The sequence below is a fragment of the Terrapene carolina genome, unplaced genomic scaffold (genome assembly GCF_002925995.2).
Source record: "Terrapene carolina triunguis isolate 2854851 unplaced genomic scaffold, T_m_triunguis-2.0 Scaffold130, whole genome shotgun sequence".
In the NCBI taxonomy this organism is placed as follows: domain Eukaryota; kingdom Metazoa; phylum Chordata; order Testudines; family Emydidae; genus Terrapene; species Terrapene triunguis.
In genome coordinates, this window is record NW_020664481.1 from 10,849,429 (window position 1) to 10,873,631 (window position 24,203).

The 24,203-nt window shown below is 46.1% G+C and overlaps 2 protein-coding genes across 2 annotated transcripts in view; one reads left to right on the forward strand and one right to left on the reverse strand.

Annotated features, from left to right (window-relative positions):
• GNAS (GNAS complex locus) overlaps positions 1 to 19,239 on the reverse strand; it is a 240,707-nt gene extending 221,468 nt beyond the window's left edge. Inside the window, exon 1 of the mRNA XM_029911755.1 lies at positions 18,828 to 19,239. Within this exon, the coding sequence (XP_029767615.1) occupies positions 18,828 to 19,068 (241 nt within the window). The 5' untranslated portion in view covers positions 19,069 to 19,239. The remainder of the gene's footprint in view (positions 1 to 18,827) is intronic.
• LOC112103920 (piezo-type mechanosensitive ion channel component 2-like) overlaps positions 18,401 to 24,203 on the forward strand; it is a 96,828-nt gene continuing 91,025 nt past the window's right edge. Inside the window, exon 1 of the mRNA XM_026652654.1 lies at positions 18,401 to 18,554. The gene's annotated coding sequence lies outside the window, so the exon portion shown is untranslated. The remainder of the gene's footprint in view (positions 18,555 to 24,203) is intronic.

The following is a 24,203-nucleotide window of genomic DNA, read 5'->3' on the forward strand; positions in this document are numbered from 1 at the left end:
TCTAATTTACCCTTGGTTCCCTTCGTTACACATCCTTCACCTTCAGAAGTATATGGATCTATCTGTCAAGTATAATCACATTTCAGAGGCTCCCTTCAGTCAACAAACATTTGGAGTTCTGTTCATTTGGGTGAATTACCAAGCCTCTTATTGTACATTTGTTGATTATACCAATGAGAAGGAAAATTAAATGAAAATAAATGATTATATATACACACTTGTACAAGCACAGGACCAAAATTTAAGGGGGAGGGGAAAAAAAAAATCTACAGAAGTATGACCTGGTGTATATACTGAGGGTCTGGTGCACAGATAGGAAGAAATCAGCTCCTACATAGTGCTTTAGGTTCACAGATCTCAAAGTGCATTATGAAGCTGGGTAGGTAACATTATCCTGGTTAAAGACACAGAGAGCTTTTTTTTTTTTTTTTTTTTTAAATGGATGATTATCAATTCCTCCTCACATTCAGTACCAACTTTGATCATACTGTGGTCACTGGACAATACTATTTTTTAGCTTCTTACTAGAAGCCTAAGCACAAGTGGGAGGAGTTCCTCCCACTTCTAGAAGCTAAACCATTGTCCACATGGAAGCTGTTCCAGGGCAGACTGCACTGGTAAGGCAGCCAGAAGCTTGTGCCAAGGTGCTCCATAGTTCCATAGAGTTGTGCATAGACGTATTTGCCATTTGTAGCAGAGATGCTGCTAACTTTTGCTCATGCAAACCATTAGTAGCCCCACCCTTTAAACTGAAAAGATGCAGTCAGGATGCTGCACCGCAGTGAAAAGCTCCTGATTTAGGGCCTAATTTTGCTAGGTAGGAAATGCCCTCAATAATCAGACACCGACGGGCAGTAGAGGGGGTTACTGACCCTGTGAGATCAGGATCTGGTACAGCACTATGGGCACGAACTACTGCCTGCAAAAGTCAAAGGCAAAACTCCCAGTGGCTTCCAAGGTGCTTTAAGGCAGCAAACATATCCCACAAAAGGAGTGGAACCCAAACACCCAGCAACTCAAAAATAAGCTTGAAATGGTTTTAAAATTAATATTTGGAGCCTAAATTTAAACAAACGGACGCATCAGCCGTATGGAATTCAAGGGGATGGAATTCCACTAAACCGGCGCCAGATGGGCGAAGCAGAACATTGTGAAACAGCAAACAGAAAGGATAGGCTCAAGAAGCGCTAAGGTGAGAAACTGAATGCAAGTTTCAAGAGGCATAAATGTGACCCAGACTCTCACTGACTCCCGCTGGAGTTGTGGGAACTCGTCACATCTGAAAACCAGGCCCTGCAATGACTCTTAAAAGTTAACAGAAGGCTTCTGAAGCTAGTTCTCAGATGCAGTCTCCTGAATAGTGGACCTACGTCGAAGGGACACATGGACAACAGGATGGTATGCTGCCTTCCCGGAGCCAAAACACAAAACCTCACCTACGTTCCCTGTAAGCTGCGTGGCCGCGCAGCAACCTATTAAGCACCGCGCAGGCGCTCAGGGAACCCAGCACCGGCGGACCTGCCGTGGCTGGGGGAGAGGCACCCCTCCCCCGGCCCGAACCTAGCCTGGCCCCCGACTTGCTGCGGCCAAGGGACAGGCGCCCTTCCCCCGGCCCCAACCTGGCCCAGCACCCTATCTGCTGCGGCCAGGGGACAGGCGCCCCTCCCCCTATCCCAGGTGCTGCTGCGGGGAAAGAGATGACAATTTCCTAACTCAAAAAAAAAATCCCCTCAAATAAGGGGGAATTCTATATTAGGCCTTGTCTTGACAGATAAAGAGGAACTGATCGTAAAAACTAAAAATTAATGGCAACTTAAGTACAAGTGATCATGGCTGGATCACATTTACAATGTGCAAACAGAATAAAGTCCAGGCCAGTAATGTATATTTTTGATGCTTTAAAATGACCAGTGTCACAAAGCTGAGAACAATTATGTGCCAAATCAGCTGGGAGGAATTTAATTGGAAAAAAAAAAGTGACTGATAATTGGGAATTGTTTAAGAACACTTTATTAGGTGCCCCAAAAGCCACAATCAAGCAAGAAGGCTGTAGTGGTTAAAAACACCAACCTAATTTAGAGAGGAGGAGAAGGCAGCTATAAAAAATTCAATAAGATGTAATAAATGGAAAAAAGGAAAAGTTGATAGTAATGCATGTAAATCAGAAGGTAGGAATTATGGAGAATTGATAAACGGAGCAAAGAGTCACAAAGAGAAATGTATGACTATTAGAGTTAAGGAGAAGAAGTCGTTTTTAAAATATATTCGGAAGAAAAAGAATTTTAACAATGGTATTGGTCCATTACTAGATAGAAACAGTAGAATTATCAATAATAATGCAGAAAAGGCAGAAGTGTTTAATAAATATTTCTGTTCTGTATTTGGGGAAAAACATGATAATGTAGTCATATCATATGACAACACTCTTTCCATTGCACTAATATCTCAGAAACATGTTTAACCCCAACTACTAAAGTTAGACGTTTTAAAATCAGCAGCTCTGGATAACTTGCATCCGAGAGTTTTAAAAGAGCTGGCTGAGGAGCTCGCTGGACCATTAATATTGATTTCAATAAGCCTTGGAGCACTTGGGAAATTCCCGAAGACTGAAGACATCTACCATTGTGCCAATATTTAAAAGGGCAAATGGGATGATCTTGGTTATTGGCCTGCCAGTCTGATATCAATCCCAGGCAAGATAATGGAGCAGCTGATACACAACTCAATTAATAAAGAATTAAAGGAGGGCAATATAGTTAATGTCAATCAACATGGATTTATGGAAAATAGATCCTGTCAAATTAACCTTATTTTTTTTTTATGAGATTACAAGTTTGGTTGATAAACGTCATAGTGTTTTATATAATATATTTAGACTTCTTAGGCATGAGACTTGGTACCACACAACATCTTGATTAAAAAAACTAGAATATAAAATTAGCATGACACATATTAAATGGATTAAAAACTGGCTAACTGATAGGTCTCAAAATGTAACTATAGAGAGGGAATTATCATTGAATTTCCAGTGAGGACCCGCAGGGATTCATTCTTAGCCATATACTATTGAACATTTTTATCAATGACCTGGAAGAAAACATAAAATTATCACTGATAAAGTTCGCAGGTGACACAAAAATGAGGGGAGTGTCACTGATACAGAGTGATCTGGATCACATGGTAAACAAACAATATGCATTTGAATAAGGCTAAGTGTCAATGTATACATCTAGGAACAAAGAACTTAGGCTGTACTTACAGAATGGAGGACTCGGGAAGCAGTGACTGAAAAAGATTTGGGAGTTGTGGGGGAGAAGCAGCTGAACATAAGCTCCCACTGTGACACTGTGGCCAAAAGGGCTAATGCAATCCTTGGATTCATAAAACAGGGGACTCTTAAATAGGAGTAGATTATTTTAACTCTGAGTTTGGCACTGATTCGACCGCTGTGGGAACACTATGTCCACAATTTAAGAAGGATGTTGCTAAATTGGAGAGGGTTCAGAGAAGAGCCACAAGAACATTTAAAGGATTAGAAAACCTGTTGCATAGAGATAGACTCAAGTAGCTCCATCTATTTAGCTTAACAAAGAGAAGTTAAGGGGTGACTTGATTACAATCTGTAAGTACCTACATGGGGAACAAATATTTAATAATGGGCTCTTCAATCTAGCAAAGAAAGATATAACACGATCCAATTGCTGGAAACTGAAGCTAGACACATTCAGACTGGAAATAAAAGTGTACATTTTTAATAGTAAAGGTAATTAATCATTCTAACATTTACCAACAGTTGTGGTGGATTCTCCATCACTAGCAATTTTAAAATCAAGATTGGATGTTTTTTCTAAAAGATTTGCTCTAGGAATTATTTTGGGGAAGTTCTCTGTCCTGTTACACAGAGGTCCGACTAGATGATCATAATGATCTTTTCTGGATTTGTAATCTGTGAATCGATGAGGTATTACAGGCATCCCAGCAGATTGCTGACTGATAAGCACCTTTCCCACAGTCCAGAATGTGAACCCATCTGGTTTTATGTTTGTAAGATAACTCTGGTCAAACCTAACAATGTTTCAGAGGCCCTTACTTGTGCTAGGATCAGGCCTGTGATAACTGTGCAGTTTCATAACATCCCAGGGGCCAAAAAGTCTGTGCTCACCACTGTCAGGGAACACATGCCAGGATCATGCCAGCAACAACTGGATTTCAACAGGGTTGTAGCTCACCCAAATCTGAACCTGGTGCGGACAGGACCTTTGGAACATTATCACTGATAATGCCAAGCAGCTCTGTCATGAAAATAAAAGAAGAACTAGGTGGGCCTGTATTGTGGGAGCTTTGCATCTAGAGTGTCTCCTGCTCTCGTGCTGCTTGGAGTGGAACTCCCCTCCATTTCTCAGAATCGGTTGCATATGAATATCACTTACGGCGCATGCACATGAGGAGAGAGAGAGAGGCAGTAAAAATTAAATAATCATTTAAAAAGCCTTTGTTTCTCCTCTTTGTTTTCTTCCCTTTTCATTCCTTCAGTCTTTTTCTCTCCTTTTTATTCTAGAATCCTGGTTTCTTTCCCTCCTCCCGCTTCATCTTTTTCAGCCTCTTTCTTTTCAATCTAATCTCTCCATCACTGTGTTCTTTCCTCTCCCATGCTCTTGTCAAAGAACACCACCTTCCCTTCCATGTCAGTTTTGTTTTCTCTCAGTGCCCTTTCCCAGCCCCTATCTCTCCCTCATTCTCTTTTCTAGCTATCCTCCCCCAATCTCTTTCTTTCCTCTGTTTCTCCAAATTTTTGCTCCATCTGTTAATCAAACACTCTTTGAGGACTGCGTCCCATAACAAGCACACATGCATTTGCTTATTCACAGCTTCCCCATCCATGCATTTACTCACTCATTCAGTATCGCCAATCCCATGTGTTAAAAAATCATGAGTCAGCCCCCTTCCCCAAATCATGAGACTGACTTATCATGAGTTTTTTAAAAATAAAGTTTGGCTTCTTTTTATTTGCTTTCTGGTTTGAGCCTTTAGGGTTCATGTTTTCAAGATTTTATCCATGTCCAGGAGGGCTAGAAAGGGTTTTTTTTGTTTTTTGTTTTAAATGAGTCTCTCATAATCACATGGTTCCAGAGCTGGGGATTTATTATAAATGCCAAATACTGTGAGTGAGACTTGCAATAAAATCATGAGGGGTGGCAACACTGCATGTACCCATTCGATCACAGCAGCAAACATACTTAACAAAGACCTGCAGTCCCACCACTCACTGTTCCTCCCCCAAACCACGTGCCCATTACTCATCAACTATCTGCCCATCACACACAATTGGGATCTCTCAACCTCTCCCTTTATTTCTAAGGTTCCTCAGATTTTTGCCTCTCTCATTCACCACACAGTAGATCTCTCAAGTCCTCTGCCTTTGCGTCGCTCCTTTATGGGACACCCATGGGCATGTTAATTATCTTTTTGCCTCTCCCATTTCCTCTTTCCCATTCAAACGGAGTTAAAAACAAGAGCCCAGTAAGCCAAAGAAAGGACATGGGGAGAGTTTAATGGTTGGGTTTGGGGCAAGGGAAGAGCCAGAAAGACCAGTAGGATCTGGGCAAGAAGGAGAAACAGCGTTGTGGTAACAGAAGCAGCAGGCTGGCTGCCACCCTTGGCCCACAGCCTGGATTGCAATTAGCGTTGCCAGGTGTCTGGTTTTTTACCGGAACACCTGGTGAAAAAGCGATCCTGGTGGCTCCGGTCCTGTTAAAAGTCCGGATGGCAGGTCTGGCAGGCTCCCGTTCTGCGTGGCTCCCGAAAGCAACAAAATGTTCCTGCAGCCCCCAGGCAGAGGGACAGCCAGGGGGTCTTCACGTGCTGCCTCCACCCCGAGCGCTGGCTCCGCAGCTCCCATTGGCCAGGAACTGCGGCCAATGGAAGCTGTGGGGGTGCGGCCTGCAGGTGGAGGCATCGCGCCGAGCCGCCTGGCTGTGCCTCCGCCTAAGAGCCAAGGGATATGTTGCCACGCCCAAGGTAAATGCTGCCCGGAGCCTACAACCCCCCTCCCCCCGCACTCCAACTGCCAGCCCTGAACCCCCTCCCATGCCCGAGCCCCCTCCCGGAGCTTACCCCCCAAACACCCCACCGCCAGCCCCACCCCAAAGCCCATACCTCCAGACAGAGCCCTCACCCCCGCCCCACACACACACACACACACACACACCCCTCAACCCCCTGCCCCAGCCTACCCCCTCCTGTACCCCAAACCCCTCATCCACAGCCCACACCCCCCTGCACCGCAACCCCCTGTCCCAGCCCAGAGCCCCCTCCTGCACCCAGAACCCCTCATTTCTGGCCTCACCCCGCTGCCCACACCCCCAGCCCAGAGCCCGTACCTCCTCCCTCACTCCAAATCCCTCAGCCCCAACCCAGAGCCACCTCCTGTACGCCAAACCCTTCAAACCTGGCCCCACCCCAGAGCCCGCATCCCCCCAGCTGGAGCCTGCACCCCAGGCTCATTTTCACTGAGGCTACGGCAGGGGCAAGTGAGTGAGGGTAGGGGAAAAGCAAGCAACAGAGGGAGGGGAGAATGGAGTGAGCAGGGGGAGGGCCTCGGAGAAAGGGCGTGGCAAGGGTGTTCAGTTTTGTGCTATTAAAAAGTTGGCAACTCTAGTTGCAATCAGAGCAAAAAAAGTCCCCTACTCATTCACCTGAAGGAGGAAGTGCCTGTGGGTCTTCCAGCTCATACAACCCCTCTTCATACACATCTAGTGCCTGCCAGTCCAACCCGCAACAGTCAGAGATATTTTGAGCAGCCCCCAAAATGCAGCCATAACTCCAATTAATTTACCAGCAGAGAGAGAGAGAGAAATAAGGGAGAGTTACAGTTCAATTTTGCTCCAAAGAGCTCATCTGTACCATATAAATCAAACACAGGGCATTTGCCTGTATTTTATTATAGCATTAAACTTTAACAATAAATAATTTTTACATGCATAGCCTCCTTTGCCTTTGGCCTCACTTCTCTCTCCTTTTCCTGTATCTTTGCTTCTTTTTCAGAGTTGTAATTTTTTCCTCCTGCTCACCCCTTTGCCTGTCAGGATGTTTCTCTTTAGATTAATTTCTCCTTCTCTCCGTCACTTTCTTTTCTAGTGTTTACCCCTCTCCCTTTCCATATTTTTTTCCAAAAGATTCCACCTTTCCAGTCTTTTCTCTTCCCCCTTCTGCCTCTCCTCCATCTTCTTCCCCATCACAAACTTCCCAATTATCCTAATCCCCCCATCTCACTCTTCTTGCTTCAATTCGCTCCCCGCCTCTTTCTGTACGATTTCCCCACACCATCACCCATTTCTGCCACTAAATCATCCAGACACCCATGAGCTCACTCAACCAACTTTTCGCATACACACCACTCCCAATCCCCATTGGACTCTCATATTACCTCCGCCGCAGACACACAGATCCACGTACCCATCAGCCACCCTGAGGGGATTTTCAGGGCACCCTTCTGTTGGAGCTTCAATTGCTCACCACATTTTCTGGGATTCCTCCCCACTGGGGTTCTGAGGCCTTCCTCCATTACCCCGCGGAGGGTCTCAGTCTCTTTCTGGGACTCTTTCTATGTCAGCTGATCGGGCTCACAAATACACTCTGAGATATTCACTACACACACTGCTTGGAGGAAGGAGGACCAGGCCAACTCATTACTGAGGTGGGGTTCAGGGGTCCTGGCTGCACTGAAAATAAACAGTGCCAACTTAGTTACAGGAAGACAACCATGTGGCAACCTAGGCCCAAGCACTGCTGGAAGCCAGGGCTACTAGCCAAGAATTAACCATGTGATGCACTAACACCAACCATTTAGAGCCCACCATGCCACTAATTGGTTACAAACTCAGTCAAAAATTACAGTGTGGACAAGGCTTATTGATTGTTACTGTGGTTGGCTGGCAATTACTCTCTGAACTTGTAACTGAAGACTATAAACGGGGAGTGCCAGTACGAACAAGCTGGAGTTATTGCTTTAGTGAATCAGCCTTTCAGTCAGTTTAGTTATTTGCTCTGGAGAATGAGATAATATAGCCTTATTTTTTGCTGCAGAGGAACCTGATAAGATCCAGCCACAATCTATTCCTTACTCACTTCTGATTCCAGCCAGGGGTTATGCCAAGTTATCCTTAACTTCTTAAAGCAATAACTGAAGATGTGTTATACAATCCAGTTCAGATGGTGTTATATGGTGGTCACCCACTCCATAATCTAGATTATTGCTATGCTAGGGTCTGGGCAAAAACCTCATTGAAGCGAATGGGTTTAATAGATGCCTTTTAGTCAGATTAAATATAGGAAGCAATTAAGATCCTTTTGGAATAATATAGCTGAAATACTAGGAGCCACCACCCACAACACAGGGTTGTCAGGCACTGAGTTATGAAGGTGGGGCTAAATACAAAGGACTGGGTATTGTTTTGGTAGAAAAGAGAGAGAGAGAGAGAGTGTGTGTGTGTGTGTACGTACAACAGAAAGCCAAAGACAGCTGGAGGGCACTTGTGGCGTGACCTTGAGAGAAAGCGTTTTGGGTAGAGTACTTGCTGAAAAAAGAGGCTTGGAAGATTGAGCAAAGAGAATGTCTCTTGTTTTAATTCTGCTGTGTTCAGGGAAACAGGTATTTCTTGGCTGCAATCCTATCAGCAATTTATTCTCCTAAAGAAAACACCCCACAAGACCCTGAATATTGGCTAACCGCTTGGGTCCAAAGGAGTAACTCTAGTGTTAGTAGTGGGATCCAGTTTCCAGGGAGAGAAGTTGTTAGCTGGCATTCCTGTTGAACCAAAATAATGGAGGTGTTCACAAAACTCAAAGATGGCCAAAAGAATTTAAAACTAGAGTTGGAGACTTCACAAATGGAATAAATGTAGCTTCTGGAGGTTTCTGAGAAAGGACTGAGAGATGACCTGCAGGTGGAGATGAAATCTTTGTTGGGACAGCAACTACAAATTGTCTGGGCAGATTGGGAAGCCCAACTGCAACACTCGCAGTCTGGAATGGTAAGATGGATCTGTGAGGTGATGGCAACCTGACTGCCACAGACCAGAAGGACCACTTGGTGATTACCTGTTCTGTTCATTCCCTCTGGGGCACCTGGCATTGGCCACTGTCAGAAGACAGGATACTGGACTAGATGGACCTTTGGTCTGACCCAGTATGGCCATTCTTTGTTCTAAGGTTTTCTATGAAGGAGGGGAGACTGGGAAAGCATTGGTGAACTTGCTAACAGAGATGAGCTGTAGCAAGGACTTAAGGAGCTGAAAAATCACCTTGAAAAGAAAGTCAGAGTCATAGACCATAGAGGAAGTCAGCTGCCTGGATATGGAATTGGGTTAGCCAGAGAGCTTGGGTAACAGGACTTTTACAACACTACCCTGTTTGTAATCCAGAGGGAAGAGGTCGGATGGTCTCAGCTCAGCTAATGAAAAACCCACTATCTTTGAAGGAAAAACTCCAACTCCCTGAGAGGCTTATTTGGTTCAATTCAACATCACAGCCCAAACGAATGGCTGGGCACATGAACAGAAAGGAGAGTTCTAGCAGCCAACTTGAGAGGCCCAATTCTGAAAGTGCTGCAGAAGTTAGCCCCAGAAGAAAGACTGAGTTATCCAGACCTGGTACAAACCTTTGATATGTGGTTTTGAGCCAGCCAGGCTACAGGGCACTGCTAAGAGCTAGAAAAGGGAAAGAAGAGACGCTACCTGAACTGGCAGAGGACCTGTAGAGACTTGGATTTCTGGCATACCCAGGCTGTGGTATTTGCCATGGAACTCAAATATTTCCTTGGAATGGTTCACCAGAACCAGTAAGTAAGATGAAAGCTGATCAACATAAGCCCTGTAAGTCTGAGGGTATGTCTTCACTACCAGCCGGATTGGCGGGCAGCGATCGATCCAGTGGGGATCGATTTATCTCATCTAGTCTAGACGCGATAAATCAACCCCCGAACGCTCTCCCGTCGACTCCTGTACTCCAGCTCGGCGAGAGGCACAGGCAGAATCGACGGGGGAGCGGCAGCAGTCGACTCACCGCGGTGAAGACACAATGGTAAGTTGATCTAAGTATGTCGACTTCAGCTACGTTATTCACGTAGCTGAAATTGCGTAACTTAGATCAATCCCACCCCCTCCCCAGTGTAGACCAGGCCTCAGACAGAGGTTGGAAAAGGGGATTCTAATCAAGTTCATGATGACATTTTTGAACATTTAGGAAGAATGATAATTCGGTCTGTGACACAGAGGAAATTGGCAATGGCACAAAAAGTAAGGGAAGCAATTGAGTTAAACGCTGGTAGTGTGAAAAAAATTGGCCACATAATGAAGGACTGTTACAAAGGTAAGGCAGAACAGGACAGAGCACCACAAGTGTCTAGTGAAAGCCCCTTTCCGTTTTCTGAGCTGGGTTACACCAAGCTGAAGGGACAAAGCTTGGAGAGACAAGGATCAACCCTACAGTTCTTATTTAGGTCTGGGCAGTTAAAGAAAAATAATGGAAATGTGGGTATTAAGTGTGTAATCGGATCTATGAAACACACAGGAATAGTGGACATTGGCTCAAACATAACAGTTATTAGAGTAGATATGCTAAGAAGGCTGGGGGATAGGGGATTCATAAACCTGACCTCCTAATTGGTCTCAAATTGAGACACTGACTGGGGAATGTGCACCTGCTCAAAAAGGGTTTGCAAACTTGACTTCAAGATAGCCAAGATAGTAGATGAGCTAATAATCTGTTTGGATTTCATTGTGGTTAATAAGTGTGTAATAAATATCAGGAAAGATATCCTACAAATTCAGCCTTTGGAAATTCTCTTTAGAAATGTGGCCCACATGAACTAAAGGATTTTTAGGCTATTGGTTTGCAGTGAACAATTTCTCCTAATAGAAAGAATCTGAAAGTCCCCAAATATTGGGTCAAAAGGGGCAACAGCATTATCATCACTACTACCCCTTTGCTGAACAAAAGCCGGTGTCAGGGCCTTGTGGGTCAGTTTCCAGTTTGGAGCAGATAGTGTAATAGTGGTTGCCAACTTGCTATTATAACACGAGAAAAAATTCTGGAGACTTTTTAAGTAACAGTAAACACTTGTTGCTGAGAACTGTACAGATGGGTGTTGCTGGTTTGTCTGCCTGGCTCCAAGTGCTGTAGCAACCTGCTTCTGCTGCTAAGACGCATAAGGCTAACTATATAATGATTGATAAATGCAAAGTAATGCACATTGGAAAACATAATCCCAATTATACATATAAAATTATGGGGTCCAAATTAGCTGTTACCAGGCAAGAAAGAGATCTCGGAGTCATTGTGGATAGTTCTCTGAAAACATCCACTCAATGTGCAGTGGCAGTCAAAAAGCTAACAGAATGTTGGGAATCATTATGAAAGGGATAGATAGTAAGAAAGAAAATATCATATTGCCTCTATCTAAATCCGTGGTATGCCCACATCCTGAATAGTGTGTGCAGATGTGGTCGCCCAATCTCAAAAAAGATATATTGGAATTGGAAAAAGTTCAGAAAAGGGCGACAAAAATGATTAGGGGTATGGAACAGTTTCCATATGAGGAGCGATTAATAAGATTGGGACTTTTCAGCTTGGAAAAAAGAGATGACCAAGGAGTGATATGATAGAGGTTTATAAAATCATGACAGTTGTGAAGAAAGTAAATAAGGAAGTGTTATTTAATCCTTCTCATAACACAAGAACTATGGGTCACCAAATGAAATTAATAGGCAGCAGGTTTAAAACAAACTAAAGGAAGTATTTCGTCACACAACACACTGTCAACCTGTGGAACTCTTTGCCATAGTATGTCGTGAAGGCCAAGACTATAACAGGGTTCAAAAAAAGAACTAGATAAATTCATAGAGGGTAGGTCCATCAATGGCTATTAGCCAGGATGGGCAGGAATGGTGTCCCTAGCCTCTGTTTGCCAGAAGCTGGGAATGGGCGACAGGGGATGGATCACTTGATGATTACCTGTTCTGTTCATTCCCTCTGAGCAGGGCCGGCTCTGGCTTTTTTGCCGCCCTAGGCAAAAAAGCCACCTGCCGTGCGCCCCCTCCCCTCCCCCCCAGCACGGCAGGGGAGGGCGCCGAGCCAGGCCGCGGGCCCGCAATCCCCGACCGGCCGGAGCGCCAGGGGGAGGGCAGAGAGCCCGGCCGGGGCTCTCCGCTCTCCCCGGCGGCCAGAGTGCCGGGGGGAGGGTGGCGAGCCCGGCCCCGCCGCGCCGCCCCCCTCCAGGCGCTGACCCAAGCACATGCTTGGTGGGCTGGTGCCTGGAGCCGGCCCTGCCTCTGTGTCACCTGGCATTGGCCACTGTCGGAAGACAGGATACTGGGCTAGATGGACCTTTGGTCTGACCCGGTATGGCCATTCTTATGTTCTTTTGATTCCCCGCATACACCACTAGGGGTGACACTGGTTCCTATTCCAAAGCTCCTACTGTCATTACTGATATCGATGATATGGAGTAAGGTATTTTCTTAATGTCATTTGTGTACATGTTTTAAATTGTATAGTCCCTGTTTCCTTGAACAGAGAGGGAGTACAACCACCACACAGGCAGCTCGCTTTTATAGAAACCTCAGGTAAGGTACCCGCTGCCGTGTCTCAGGAAGCAGCTGCCATGGGCCTGTCTCTCTCCAGGACTTTCGCTCATCTCAGACAGATCCAACTGCTCGACACACTATGTGACCCAATGCCTCCCATAGCCCCTGAACTTTACACTTGGAAAACCCTTAGGGCATGTCTACATTACAGCCCTAAGTCAACCTATGTTAGGTTGACTTACAGCCACCGCCATAATTAGTGGTGGCTGATGTCCACACTACCCTCCTTCTGTTGGTGGTGCCAGTCCTCACCACAGACTGAAGAGAAGCAGTGTGGGGGCTGAGAGCCAGGGCTCCCAGCTCCTTGCTCAGAGCCCAGCTGCCCCCTCCGGCCTTCTCCCCTCAGTGAGTCTCTGGGCAGCAGCCCGGCTGGGAGCAGGGAGCCGGGCTGTAGCTGCCCGTCTTTCTTGTCAATTTCACGGCTCCAGGGTGGAGCCGTGAAATTGACAAGACAGCCAACAGCTGATGTAAGCACACCAACATAAGCCCTCGCTTCTCGTGGAGGTGGAGTTATGATGTTGGTGTAGGAGGCCACTTACATTGGCAGGAGCAAGACTGTAGTATGTACATGGACATAGTTAGGTCAACATAAGGTGGGGCTTGTCTCCATTAGCTAAATTGGTGCTGCTGCAGTTGATGCAGCGGCATAGATTTAGTGGGACTAGTGAAGATACGCTCAATCGACGGGAGAGCGCTCTCCCATCGATTTCTGTACTCCACCTTAATGAGAGGCGGAAGCAATGTCGGTGGAAGAGCGTCTCCCGTTGATATAGTGTAGCGTGGACCCTGTGGTAAGAAGATCTAGGCTGTGTCGACTTGAGTTACGCTACTAACGTAACTCAAATGGTGTAGCTTAAAATCGACCACCAGCTGTAGCGTAAAATAGGCCTTAGGAAGGTAGACTGCGCTGAAGTCTAAATTTCTCCCTAGAAAGCATGGTCTGAAATTGGTGACCTGCTCATTAATCCTCCTTTTGTGTGTTTGCTCTGCAACACAAAGGAAGCTCAGAAAGGTCTAAGGGCTCAGACAAATGGCTGGTCTTCACTACGGGGAGATCGACACAGCAGGGGTCGATTTAGTGGGTCTAGTGAAGACCCGCTAAATCGACAGCAGAGTGCATTCCGGTCGACCCCGGTACTCCACCTCTCCGAGAAGAGTAAAGGAAGTCTACTGGAGAGCATCTCCCTTCGACGCAGCGCAGTGAAGACACTGGAGTAAGTTGACCTAAGCTATATCAACTCCAGAACTCAGGTCAATTTATCTGGTAGTGAAGACAAGCCCGAAGGAGTGTGTTTTTTTTTTTTTGTTTTTTTTGTTTTTTTTTTTCCTCTCTCTCTCTCTCTCTCTCTCTCCCCCTCTCACAATAGGCTTAACATCTCTGAAAGCACTTATTGCATGGCCTCTCAAACTCTTTCCATGGAGAGTTTCATGCTGGGTGTTTAGCACCTTTTGTCATAATGTAATTGTTAGTTGATAGATAGGCGGCACTAAGTTCTCTCTAAGCTGCACCGCTACGTGGCCGCCTATTAAGCACTGCACAGGTGCTCAGGGCTGCGGCAGGGAGAGATGCCTCTCCCCAAGCCCCAGACCTGCTGTGGCATCCCTCCCCCAGCCCAGACCTGCTGCAGCCGGGGGACAGGCACCCCTCCCCTGGCCCCGACCCAGTCTGGCCTGGACCTGCCATGGCTGGAGGAGAGGCTCCCCTCCGCCCCAGCCCAGGTGCTGCTGCGGGGGAGTCCTCTCTCCCCACTGTAGCCATGGGGAGCCCCACTGCATCCCAACCCCCCCACCCCAGAGCCTGCACCCCCGCCAGAGCCCTCACCCCACAACCCTCTGCCCCAGCCCTGAGCCCCCTCCCACACTCCAAACCCCTTGGCCCCACCCCACCACATGGGTGGGAAAAATTAGAGGGAACACTGCCGCCTATAGGTTGCCCAGCACTTTCCATTGTCAAACTAGGTTTAAATTTTCCATTCCAGCTGACTTGTTGAGGCTGATTTTTTTTTTTTTTTTTGTAATTCTGTTAAAAATAGTTAAATTGTTTTCAAGACTGAGATTAAGGGAAAAAAAGACACTGTCTTGCCCACTGTTAAAAATTTGTACAACCATTTCATTGAGAAGCTCTAGCACCTCCATGCTTTGGAATAGGGACCTGAAATTTGGCTGGGGCACTGGGTCTGTGGTCAGCTACATGCCTTTTGCCACTCTTGTGAAAATATGCCCAACTTGGGCTAAAAGTTACATGCCCCTGAAAAATCACCATTTGCACATGCTCAGTAAAGGTTTGTTAGAGGCCGGTAGCTAAATTCTCCAACCATTCTCTGGGGACTGACCGTGTTCCTTCCCCACACAGTTCCTGCATGCCCCTTACAATGTGCTCCAGTCCCACAGAGCACACTGAGCACACTATCACAATCAGTAACTAGTTCACTCATTTGGTTGAGGTCTGTGCTCTTGATTGAAATGGCCCAACCCCGCTGATCACCCATGGTGAGGTGTGTGTCATTGTCATTCCTTCAGTCTACTTAAAAAAAAAAAAAAAAAAAGTTACATACAAAAAACTACATTAAGAGTGTCTCAAAAATTAGGATTGCCAGAGTTAAGGTTAGCTGTGCAACCCTAATTCAGCTCTTTGGTGTGTGTGTGTTATGATACAGTCTTTAATTACAGGATCACATACTATGTGTTTCCATAGGATCCCAGCCTTATTCAGGGCCCAGGATATATGGTACTCAAGGAAGGAATCAGAGTTATGTAGTATATGACACTGTTGTCTGTATGATCTCTGCCTCATATAGGCTCTGATCCTACAAACACTTACACACGCACTTAACTTGACTATTGTGAACAGTCCTCCCCCAAAAATCATTGGGACTGCTCATGAGGGTAAAGAGCATGCATAAGTATTTGCAGGATTGAGACCGGTTATGTTATAGAGCTCGAGAACAGGAGCAGCTAACAGGGAGGGAGTTTTTAGCGAGGAAGTGGGAGAGCTAGATACATCTGATTAACATTCTCTCAACTTAAGGCAATAAACCATCCCTCTCCATAGAAACAAAACAGAAAGAAAACCCAACATAAAAAGCTGCAGGAGTAAAAGAGAGACTGCAGGCAGAAGTCCAGCAACAGAGTGGGGGGGCTATCCAGTTTATTGCACCGAATGCATCATGTAAGATTACGTGCCTTATGGGGGGGGCATGGCGTATGTGTTCATTCAGTGCAAAGAACTCTTGGTCCTCAGAGACCAAGTACGGGCCCTGGAGACCAGAATGGCTGAACTGGAGAGCTAAGGAAGACTGAGAGGTACATAGAAGAGACTTTCCAACCCACCATAGAGTGGTCCCACCCCTAAACTGACAGCCGCTGAGGAGGAGGATGAAAGTCTCAGGAAAGGAGAACATCAAAGTGGAATGGAGGGAAACGATCCCATAGTTGGGACCCTCCCACCAGATGATGTCATGGTATCCTCTCACACTGAAGATACCTCTCCAGGGGAGGGAACGCTAGTTATTAGGAAGAGACAGGTCATAATAATGGTGGAGTTGATCATTAGAAACATAGATAGCTGGGTTTGTGATGATTGGGAGAACCACATGGTGAATTGCCTGCTGGGTGCGGAGGTGGAAGATCTCTTGAGATATCTAGACAGGGTTATGTGTAGTACTGGGGAGGAGCCAGTGGTCATGATACATGATACCAGGGTACAAAATAATGTGGCATTGCTGCTGATCCCTGTCATACCCCTTTGTCTGTATCCCTTGTGCAATCCGCTTGCAGATGTTCACATTTCCATGGCTGGTCTGTAGCTCTGCTTGCACAGGCTCGTCTCCTCAGAGGCCCAGGAGATCCAAAATCCTGCCTACCCAAGGTAGGAACTCATCCAGCGCATGGAGCTGGCATGGTGAGTTGCACACTACAGGGGTGAGCTGCTAGATGTGTTTGCCGAGGTGGGCAGTCAGGAAAAGACATTTCAAAAACATGCCAGGGTTTTAAAATGGTGTGTATGTGACTTCCAGTCTCTGTGACCCCGTGGCAGTGGAGTTGAAGGTAGTGACCAGAGCGGCCACTGTTGCAGGGAATGGGACATTGTGGGACAGCTGTCAGGGTCAGCCCAGGTCCTGCAGTGTTTATCCTCTCAATATGTCAACCTTGGTAGTTGAACCTTGGCTCTGCACCATTCAGGAAGGCGATTTTACTGTGCAGCTGCAACAGGGGGCTTATGTCAACCAGAGACAAAATTGAGTGAGCAAGCTGACTTATATCAACCTAACTTTGTAGTGTAGGCCAGCCTTAGATACTGGAACAGCTATTATCAGTGACAAAAATGGGTAAATGAAAATATTTGTTAACAACATGATGACTTCAGGCCTAATGCAAAGCCCACTCAAGTCAATGGAAAGACACGAATTGATTTTGAGAGGCATTGGATTAGGGTGACCAGATGTCCCATTTTTATAGGGACAGTCCCGTTTTTTGGGACTTTTTCTTATATAGGCGCCTATTACTCCCCACCCCGTCCCATTTTTTCACAGCTGCTCTCTGGTCACCCTACATTGGATCAAACCCCCAGATAGAAGTTGTTATTATTAAGGCCTCAATCCTGCACTTTACAATGTGAAGTCAGACTGCTACCCCTATGTAGAGCTCCACTTATGTCAGGCTTCTGCACTAGTGCTGTAAGTTGCAGGATCAGGGCCTATATCAATAACAGAACATTAACACTTTAATAAGTTTTAAAAAAAAATGTTATCTAGACTTTAGATTTTGCTACAGTCCTGAAGTGGTTTGCTGATTTCAAAATTTAGTAATTTATTTGCTAAAGAGAAGCAAAAAATAAGTTAAACTCATCAAAGTATTTCTTAAAAGGGTCCACTTACCATTATAACACAGTAAGTAACAGTTTACATGGAAATTCAACCAACCAACCAAATCAAACACTGTCCTCAAAGAGTGAATGCTGTAATTTAGGAAGGCTACAATGTATTAGTTTACACATTACAAAGATTTTTGATCCCTGTTTTATGAGCAAGTGCTCCATGTATATAAACACACACACACACACACACACACACACACACTTTATAAAACAAAACACAAGAAAAAAAGTTTTCTGTCCCTTCCATTCTTGCTTTTCTTCCTAGGGAAGCTAATTATTCTCTCCCCTGTGCTCCTGACTACCTCTCAAAATACACATTTTTGAAGGTAAATGCTGGCGCTAATATAATCTTGACAGCAGATAAGAATCACATGGAACACAGCTCTTGCAAACAGTAAATATTTAGCACTGGAAAAATACACCAGTGGTTTAAACAGACCTATCATATCCCAGTTTTGCTAAAAAATAAAGGTAATTTTGCTAAAGCCCATTTATCAGCTCCTAGATACACCACATTGACTCCTCTCCATAAATACCATGGATTAGATCAAACAGGATAAAATAACAGTTCTTTAATTGTAATTTAAGATGACAAGCCATGAAGCAAAGAATCAAACTCTGAACACTTCACAGGAACTTCTAAACCTGCTTGGAATAACCAGAAAAATCCAGCCTCTACATGGAATTGTTTATTTCCCTTTTTAAAATCACCTCTTAACCCCTTTGATTTCCCAACAAGGCAGCTGTACTACCTATCCCCTCCTTGAATAACACAACCTGACTGTTACAATAAACGGGCCAATAGAAGAACACGTCTCTGAATCAAGGCACAGCGACACCGAATCAACTCTCTGAATACCTGATTCATGATCAACTTTAACCTGTCAAACCACTTGGTGGGTCCAGCCGCTGGGCTGCTTGTTCCCCTTACAGATCATCTGGATACCCTTGAAATAATGAACCCCACTACGTGGCTCCAACTCCAAGCCACGGAGAGACGCGTCCTGATCTCCAAGACGCTTTCCAGCTAGTTAGTAAGTAAAGTCTGAGCGTTTCAAACCAGACACAGGCAGCCACCTCCCCCCCCCAGCGCATCTACACAACAACAGTGTTTCAAGGAAGACAACAGCAGCTGCAAGTGACTTGCAAGCCCTCATTCGCCGCTAGCACACGCTGGGCTGCACACACACCCCCCCCGGGGGGCTGGATACACCCGCAGCTTTTCAGCGCAGCCAGCCCAGGGACCTGCCCACGAAGTCCGGGGGTCTCTGGCAGCGCAGCCCCGAACCCACGCAGCACTCACTCACCCAGCAAGAGCAGCCGGTGGGTCTGCTTGTACTCCCGCTTCTCGGCTTTCAGCGTCTTGTCGATGCTCTTGCTCCTTTTCTTGTCCGCCTTCTCCTTGGCCACCAGCTCTTCCCGCAGCCTGTGGAGCAGCTGGGGGTCCGCATGCTCCAGCTGCCCTGCGTGCGGCTCCCCCTCCCCGCCGTAGGCGATGGAGGGGTGGGCTCCGATCAGCCGGGCTCGCAGGCTGTAGCACATCCCCATGGTGCAGAGCTGGAGGGTCCCCGTCTCCTGCCCTTTAACAAGCCCCAGGCATGTTCCCCAGCTGGGCGCCTCGGGAGCAAGTCTCTGGCTTGGGGATTCTCCCTGTGGCCTCTTAAGGTGGAACTGCTTCCCCTGGACTCAGGAGCACATTTTTCCCTCCCCCTTTGGGTTCCTTTTTTTTTTTCTGTCCACACTCATAAGGGGAAATATACACGTGATCCAGACATGGTTACCGTATTCTCCAGAAAACCCAGGCGGGGGAGATACTGTACTTTTTCTTTTTTTCTTTTTTTTACAATGGCTTTGCCTGCTGTGGGTGGTGCTGGGTTGTGTGTCTCACTGTCTCCTTCACCTCCTCCTCCATTAGCTAAACATCGGCCACTCTTCGCTTTGAGGTTGCTTGGGAATTGACTCCAAGGGCTGTTCGAAGCTGGACAATCCCACTGAGGGAGATTTAAAATAAATACGATGGCTAAGATTTGTAAATATCTCATGGAAACACAGGAAGCAAAATCATTTTTAACTGAGAAAGCTTCATCCAACTCAGGCACTTCAGAGCCCTTCCTACTTTAAAGGGACACTGTCAGATTAAAATCAAGTATTTTTAAATAACCACAACTCCTTTCTTGGGCTATTGCTAACACCTGAGCTATCAGAACAGGCCAGTACAAGTCTGCCCAGAAGTGTGTATTATTTTATTGTGCTGGCTCAGGGGGGGAAAAAAATCCTAAACGAATAGACAGTTGAATCTCTGTCTTCTAATCAGCCTTGGCTTTTGATGAGTGATAACTTTTTGCATCTGTAGCAGTTCACTTATTGGATAATATAAAGGCAAGAATTATTTGAGGACAAATAGATCCCTGTCTTCAATGCATATTAGGGAGAAAGATAGATATTTATGGGTACTATCACTTTTCAGTGGAAGATTACATAATTGGTAGCTTTCTCATCCTGTGTACCCCTTTTCTAGCCATGTACTGTCCCACAACCCCCAAATGTATCAACAATAAATCCTATGCCCACTCCTCAACTGGTGTAAATCCATGTACATTTGCAGTTCAGGATCTGGTCTGTTTTTTAGTGGCAAGAATTTTAAAAATCTAATTTGTTGCATTTTTTTGCTGTTTCTTTACTCTTTGATTATTATTAGTTATTTGCATTGTGGTTACATCTGTAGGGGCTTAGTCTCACTACGCTAGGCACTACACAAACATACAACACAGGGATGGTCCCCGCCCCAAAAAGTTTTATATTATATGGCCCAATACTGTAATTCCTACTCATGTTATTCATCTCACTGATGTCAGTGGGATGGCTTTGAATGAGTAAGAATTGGGCATTAGGGAGACATGCTTCTTCCAGTTACTCTCCTATGTCAGGGCTTGTCAACATGAGTGATTCCTCCCCCCTCCCCCCCGGCCCAGATTAGGTTTGCATGCACGAACAGTTTTGGAAAAGTTATTCTGAAATAATTGCATCCACATGTCTGGCTGTTAACTACTTCCCTCCGAATCAGTATACACATAGTACTGACTTTTTTCCAAAATAAGTGCTCAGAATTCTGACTAGGTCTCCACTGGTGCCTTGTCCTGCTGGTGAGCTCCATGCATGTTGGGATTTTTCTCACCGTGCATTGTGGGACAGCTACCACCTGTGAATTCAGGGACTTGGGGTCACAGTAGCAAATTCCTATGAATCCTCTGCTGGCATCCCATGATTTATCCACCTTTTGTGAATCAGGGCCATTTTCAAACTGCTGTCAGCCAGCACAGAAGGAACACAGCTGTGTGCCACGGTCCAGACATTCATTAATATACAGAGGTTGCTACACATGCATTAGCGATCATGCACCTCGATGGCTTTGGAAGCCAGCCACTGCGCTGCTGAGCTGATTTCGACAGAGGAGAAAGAAATTGAGCAGCTAATTGTGGGAAAAAAACTTGTCATAGAGAAGATTCATTCAAAGGAGAGCTGACATTGACTGCTGGGAAAGGATAATGACAATGCCGCTCAGTATTTGGAGGATCAGACCCTTAGACTGGAAAGAGACTCGTCGTTTTCACTTTCTGTTTCTCTTGATGCTCCATATATTATTTCTGGCAGCATCCATGTGCTAGGCACTGTACAAAACAAAGGAAGTAATAATAGCAAGATTGCTGCAATGTGAACAATGCAAAGCAATTCTTAAAACAGAAATGTTCTTTTAATCCAAGGGCTGTTGTTTTCCCTGATTCTGCATCTGAGTAACTTTATGCACTCGTGTGTATAACTGGAGATCCAGCCCAGGGCCTTTGAGGGGAACTTCAGGGGAGAGAAAAGCAGTTAGGGCTAGACTGACACTTTGCTTGTAAAAGACATGTCATGCAATTGCACTGCCGCAGAAAGAGAGGAAAAAAATTCTGACTCAGAGGTACCCCTCAGAGTTATAATTCCCCAGGAGATCCTCTGATGCACAAGTAGGGGGAACAGCATGTTCCATCAGCCCATTGCTATACACAGCACATTCCCTCCTCTGTGCTCAGTTAGCTCAGCCACTTGGCACAGGTGTGGTGGGCAAAGCCAAGAGTCAACCAAATCCCTGCTCTTCCCTATGCATCTCTGGTCCCTTCCTGTCCACTTGTGTGCTGTGGGGAACTATGACTCCATGGAATCAGCTCTTATCTCGGCAGGGCCGGCTCTAGGTTTTTTGCTGCCCCAAGCAAAAAATTTTTTGGCTGCCCCTCCTCCCCCCAGCCCGGGGCTCTCTCTATTCCCCCCACCCCCCAACTGCACCCTCCTGCAGCCCCAGCCCTGGGTCACTGGTAACTCGCTCCCAGGGTGGGTCATTCAGCAGGAATTTTGGATGTGCACAGAGCACAGACAGGTTTGGTTCCCATATGGTTACAGAACTGCAGTAAAGTAGAACAATTTTCAGCTTGTGTGATTGAAGGATATCTGGATGCATATTATAAGACTGTCCTACATAAATGAGGAAAAGTTGAGGTGCCTTTATTATTCTTGTTCCATTCTTTGTTTCTATGGGGAATTTGCCAATGCAATATCACTGTCTTCCTTTAAAACAAATAAAACTAAAAGCAATGGCTGTTGAAAATAGCAATTCCAGTCCTAATAACCACGGGGAAGCATTCCTTGCTCAATTTATTCTACTTTTTCTACAGCAAGTTACAGTGGATCAGTATATTTGATTTGGGAGAAATGAAGTAACAGCTGCCCAAACTGAGCTTGAGCACTCCTGAATTTTGAGGGTGTTCAAATCTGGAAGGCAGGTGCTAGATTCCCTTTCTGAATATTATCTAAATCTGGAAAAGAAAAGTCAATTTCTGCTTCCATGGCTCAGAAGTGTAAATCCTCCTACGTGCCTGGTACTGTATCTAAAGCTGCCCAGGTCTTAGCAGATTCTCCCCTCCCTTACTTTTCATTTTAAATTCAAGTCGGATCCACGTACCTCCCTTGCTAGGCTTCAGATAGAGAGGTGCACTGTCCATTTAGTCCACCCAATTCTTTCTTTGGGGGAGAGTCCAGGGCTGGGACAACGCGGGGGAGCCCAGGGCTGGGGCAGGGGGCGGCAAAAAACCTAGAGCTGGCTCTGTCCCTACCATTCACAGCAAGCTGCAGCATGAGGTTTCAGTTCCACACTCCTTGCCCCTCCCTTTCCTGTTAATTGCGGCCAAGGGAATGCTGGGAAATGTAGTTCTTTCCCTGTTCCAGGGCTGGCTCTATAGGCAGGGAGCTAACCAAGGAACTACAGCTCCCAGGGCCCCCTGTTGGTTCTCAGCTCCCAGGCTGGATCCCTGCCGCCCCTGCAAATTTGCCGCCCCAAGCAACTGCTTGCTTTGATGGTCCCTAGAGCCAGCCCTGTATCTCGGTGTTTGGGCTTCCTATCTGTGCAAGCCCTCCATGATCATGCAGGGTGTGCACATGGGGGGAGACTCAGCAGCATTGTCTTATGCTCTCTTCCCCTCTATACAGCCATATAGGGCTAGGTTACAGTTTAACGCTTAGGAAATAAGAAAATGTGATTGTAAAACCATAAAAATAGGCCGGAGGAGCCAAGGCCAGTGTAATACCTGAAACAAACTTTAACTTTGTTTTTAAAAAACTGAACTAGATTTCAAGTAGGTGGAGTCCCTTAAAAAAAACACACAGAAACATTTCTACAGATATTAAGGGCACGTGCCGGTTTCAGTGTTTGTTTTTAATGTTGTTCTTATTTAGGTTTATACAGGGGTGAAAGTAACTTAAGGGACTTACCGGTACACAGGACTGGGGTCCTGAGCAATGGGGGGGGGGAGAGGGAACCTCAGGTGGAAGGGGCGGGGCCTTTAAATCCCTGGGCCCCTTAAATTGCCACTGCTACCCCAGAACTCTGGCAGCAATTTAAAGGGCCCGGGGCTCTGGCTGCGGTAGCGGTGGCAGGGAGCCCCCAGCCCTGGGCCCTTTAAATCACTGCTGGAGCCCCATGGTAGTGGTAGCGGTGGTGGCAGCTGGGAGCCCTGGGGCTCTGGCGGTGATTTAAAGGGCCCAGGGCTCCGGCCACCGCCACTATCCCAGGGCTCCGGCAGCGGGGCTCTGGTGGTGATTTAAAGGGCCAGGGGCTCTGGCTGCTGCCGGGAGCCCAGGGCCCTTTTAAATTGCCGGCATGGTCGGCTGTGTACCGGCTCTTGCCAGTACGCCGTACTGTACCGGCTTACTTTCACCTCTGGGTTAATAGTTTAATGTGCTTTATGAATTCCTGAGGGACGCATTTCTGGGCCTAAGTAATGAGAGAGCTGGTCTTCATGATAGTTTCACTATCCAGGAATGGAAATACTATGAGAAGACACAATCTTGCAAAACACACACTCTCTCTCTCTCTCTCAGGCTTTCTTGAGTCCCTGCAGAACCAGATGCATAGCCCTGTCTGAAGTTAGTTTTCATTAAAAAAAAAAGAAAAAAAGAAAATTTGGGGGTTATGTATACTTGCTTCCAGTATCCCTTTACGAACTAACTTCTCTGGGAGCTGGCATTATGATGAATAGGACAAAGGTAAATTTGCAACTAACCCACAAGAGTGGGTTTCTGGAACTCCAGAGCAGGCCACACCCATGTCTTGGGGATGTTGCTCATTTCAAACTGAAGTTTACCTCCATCCGACA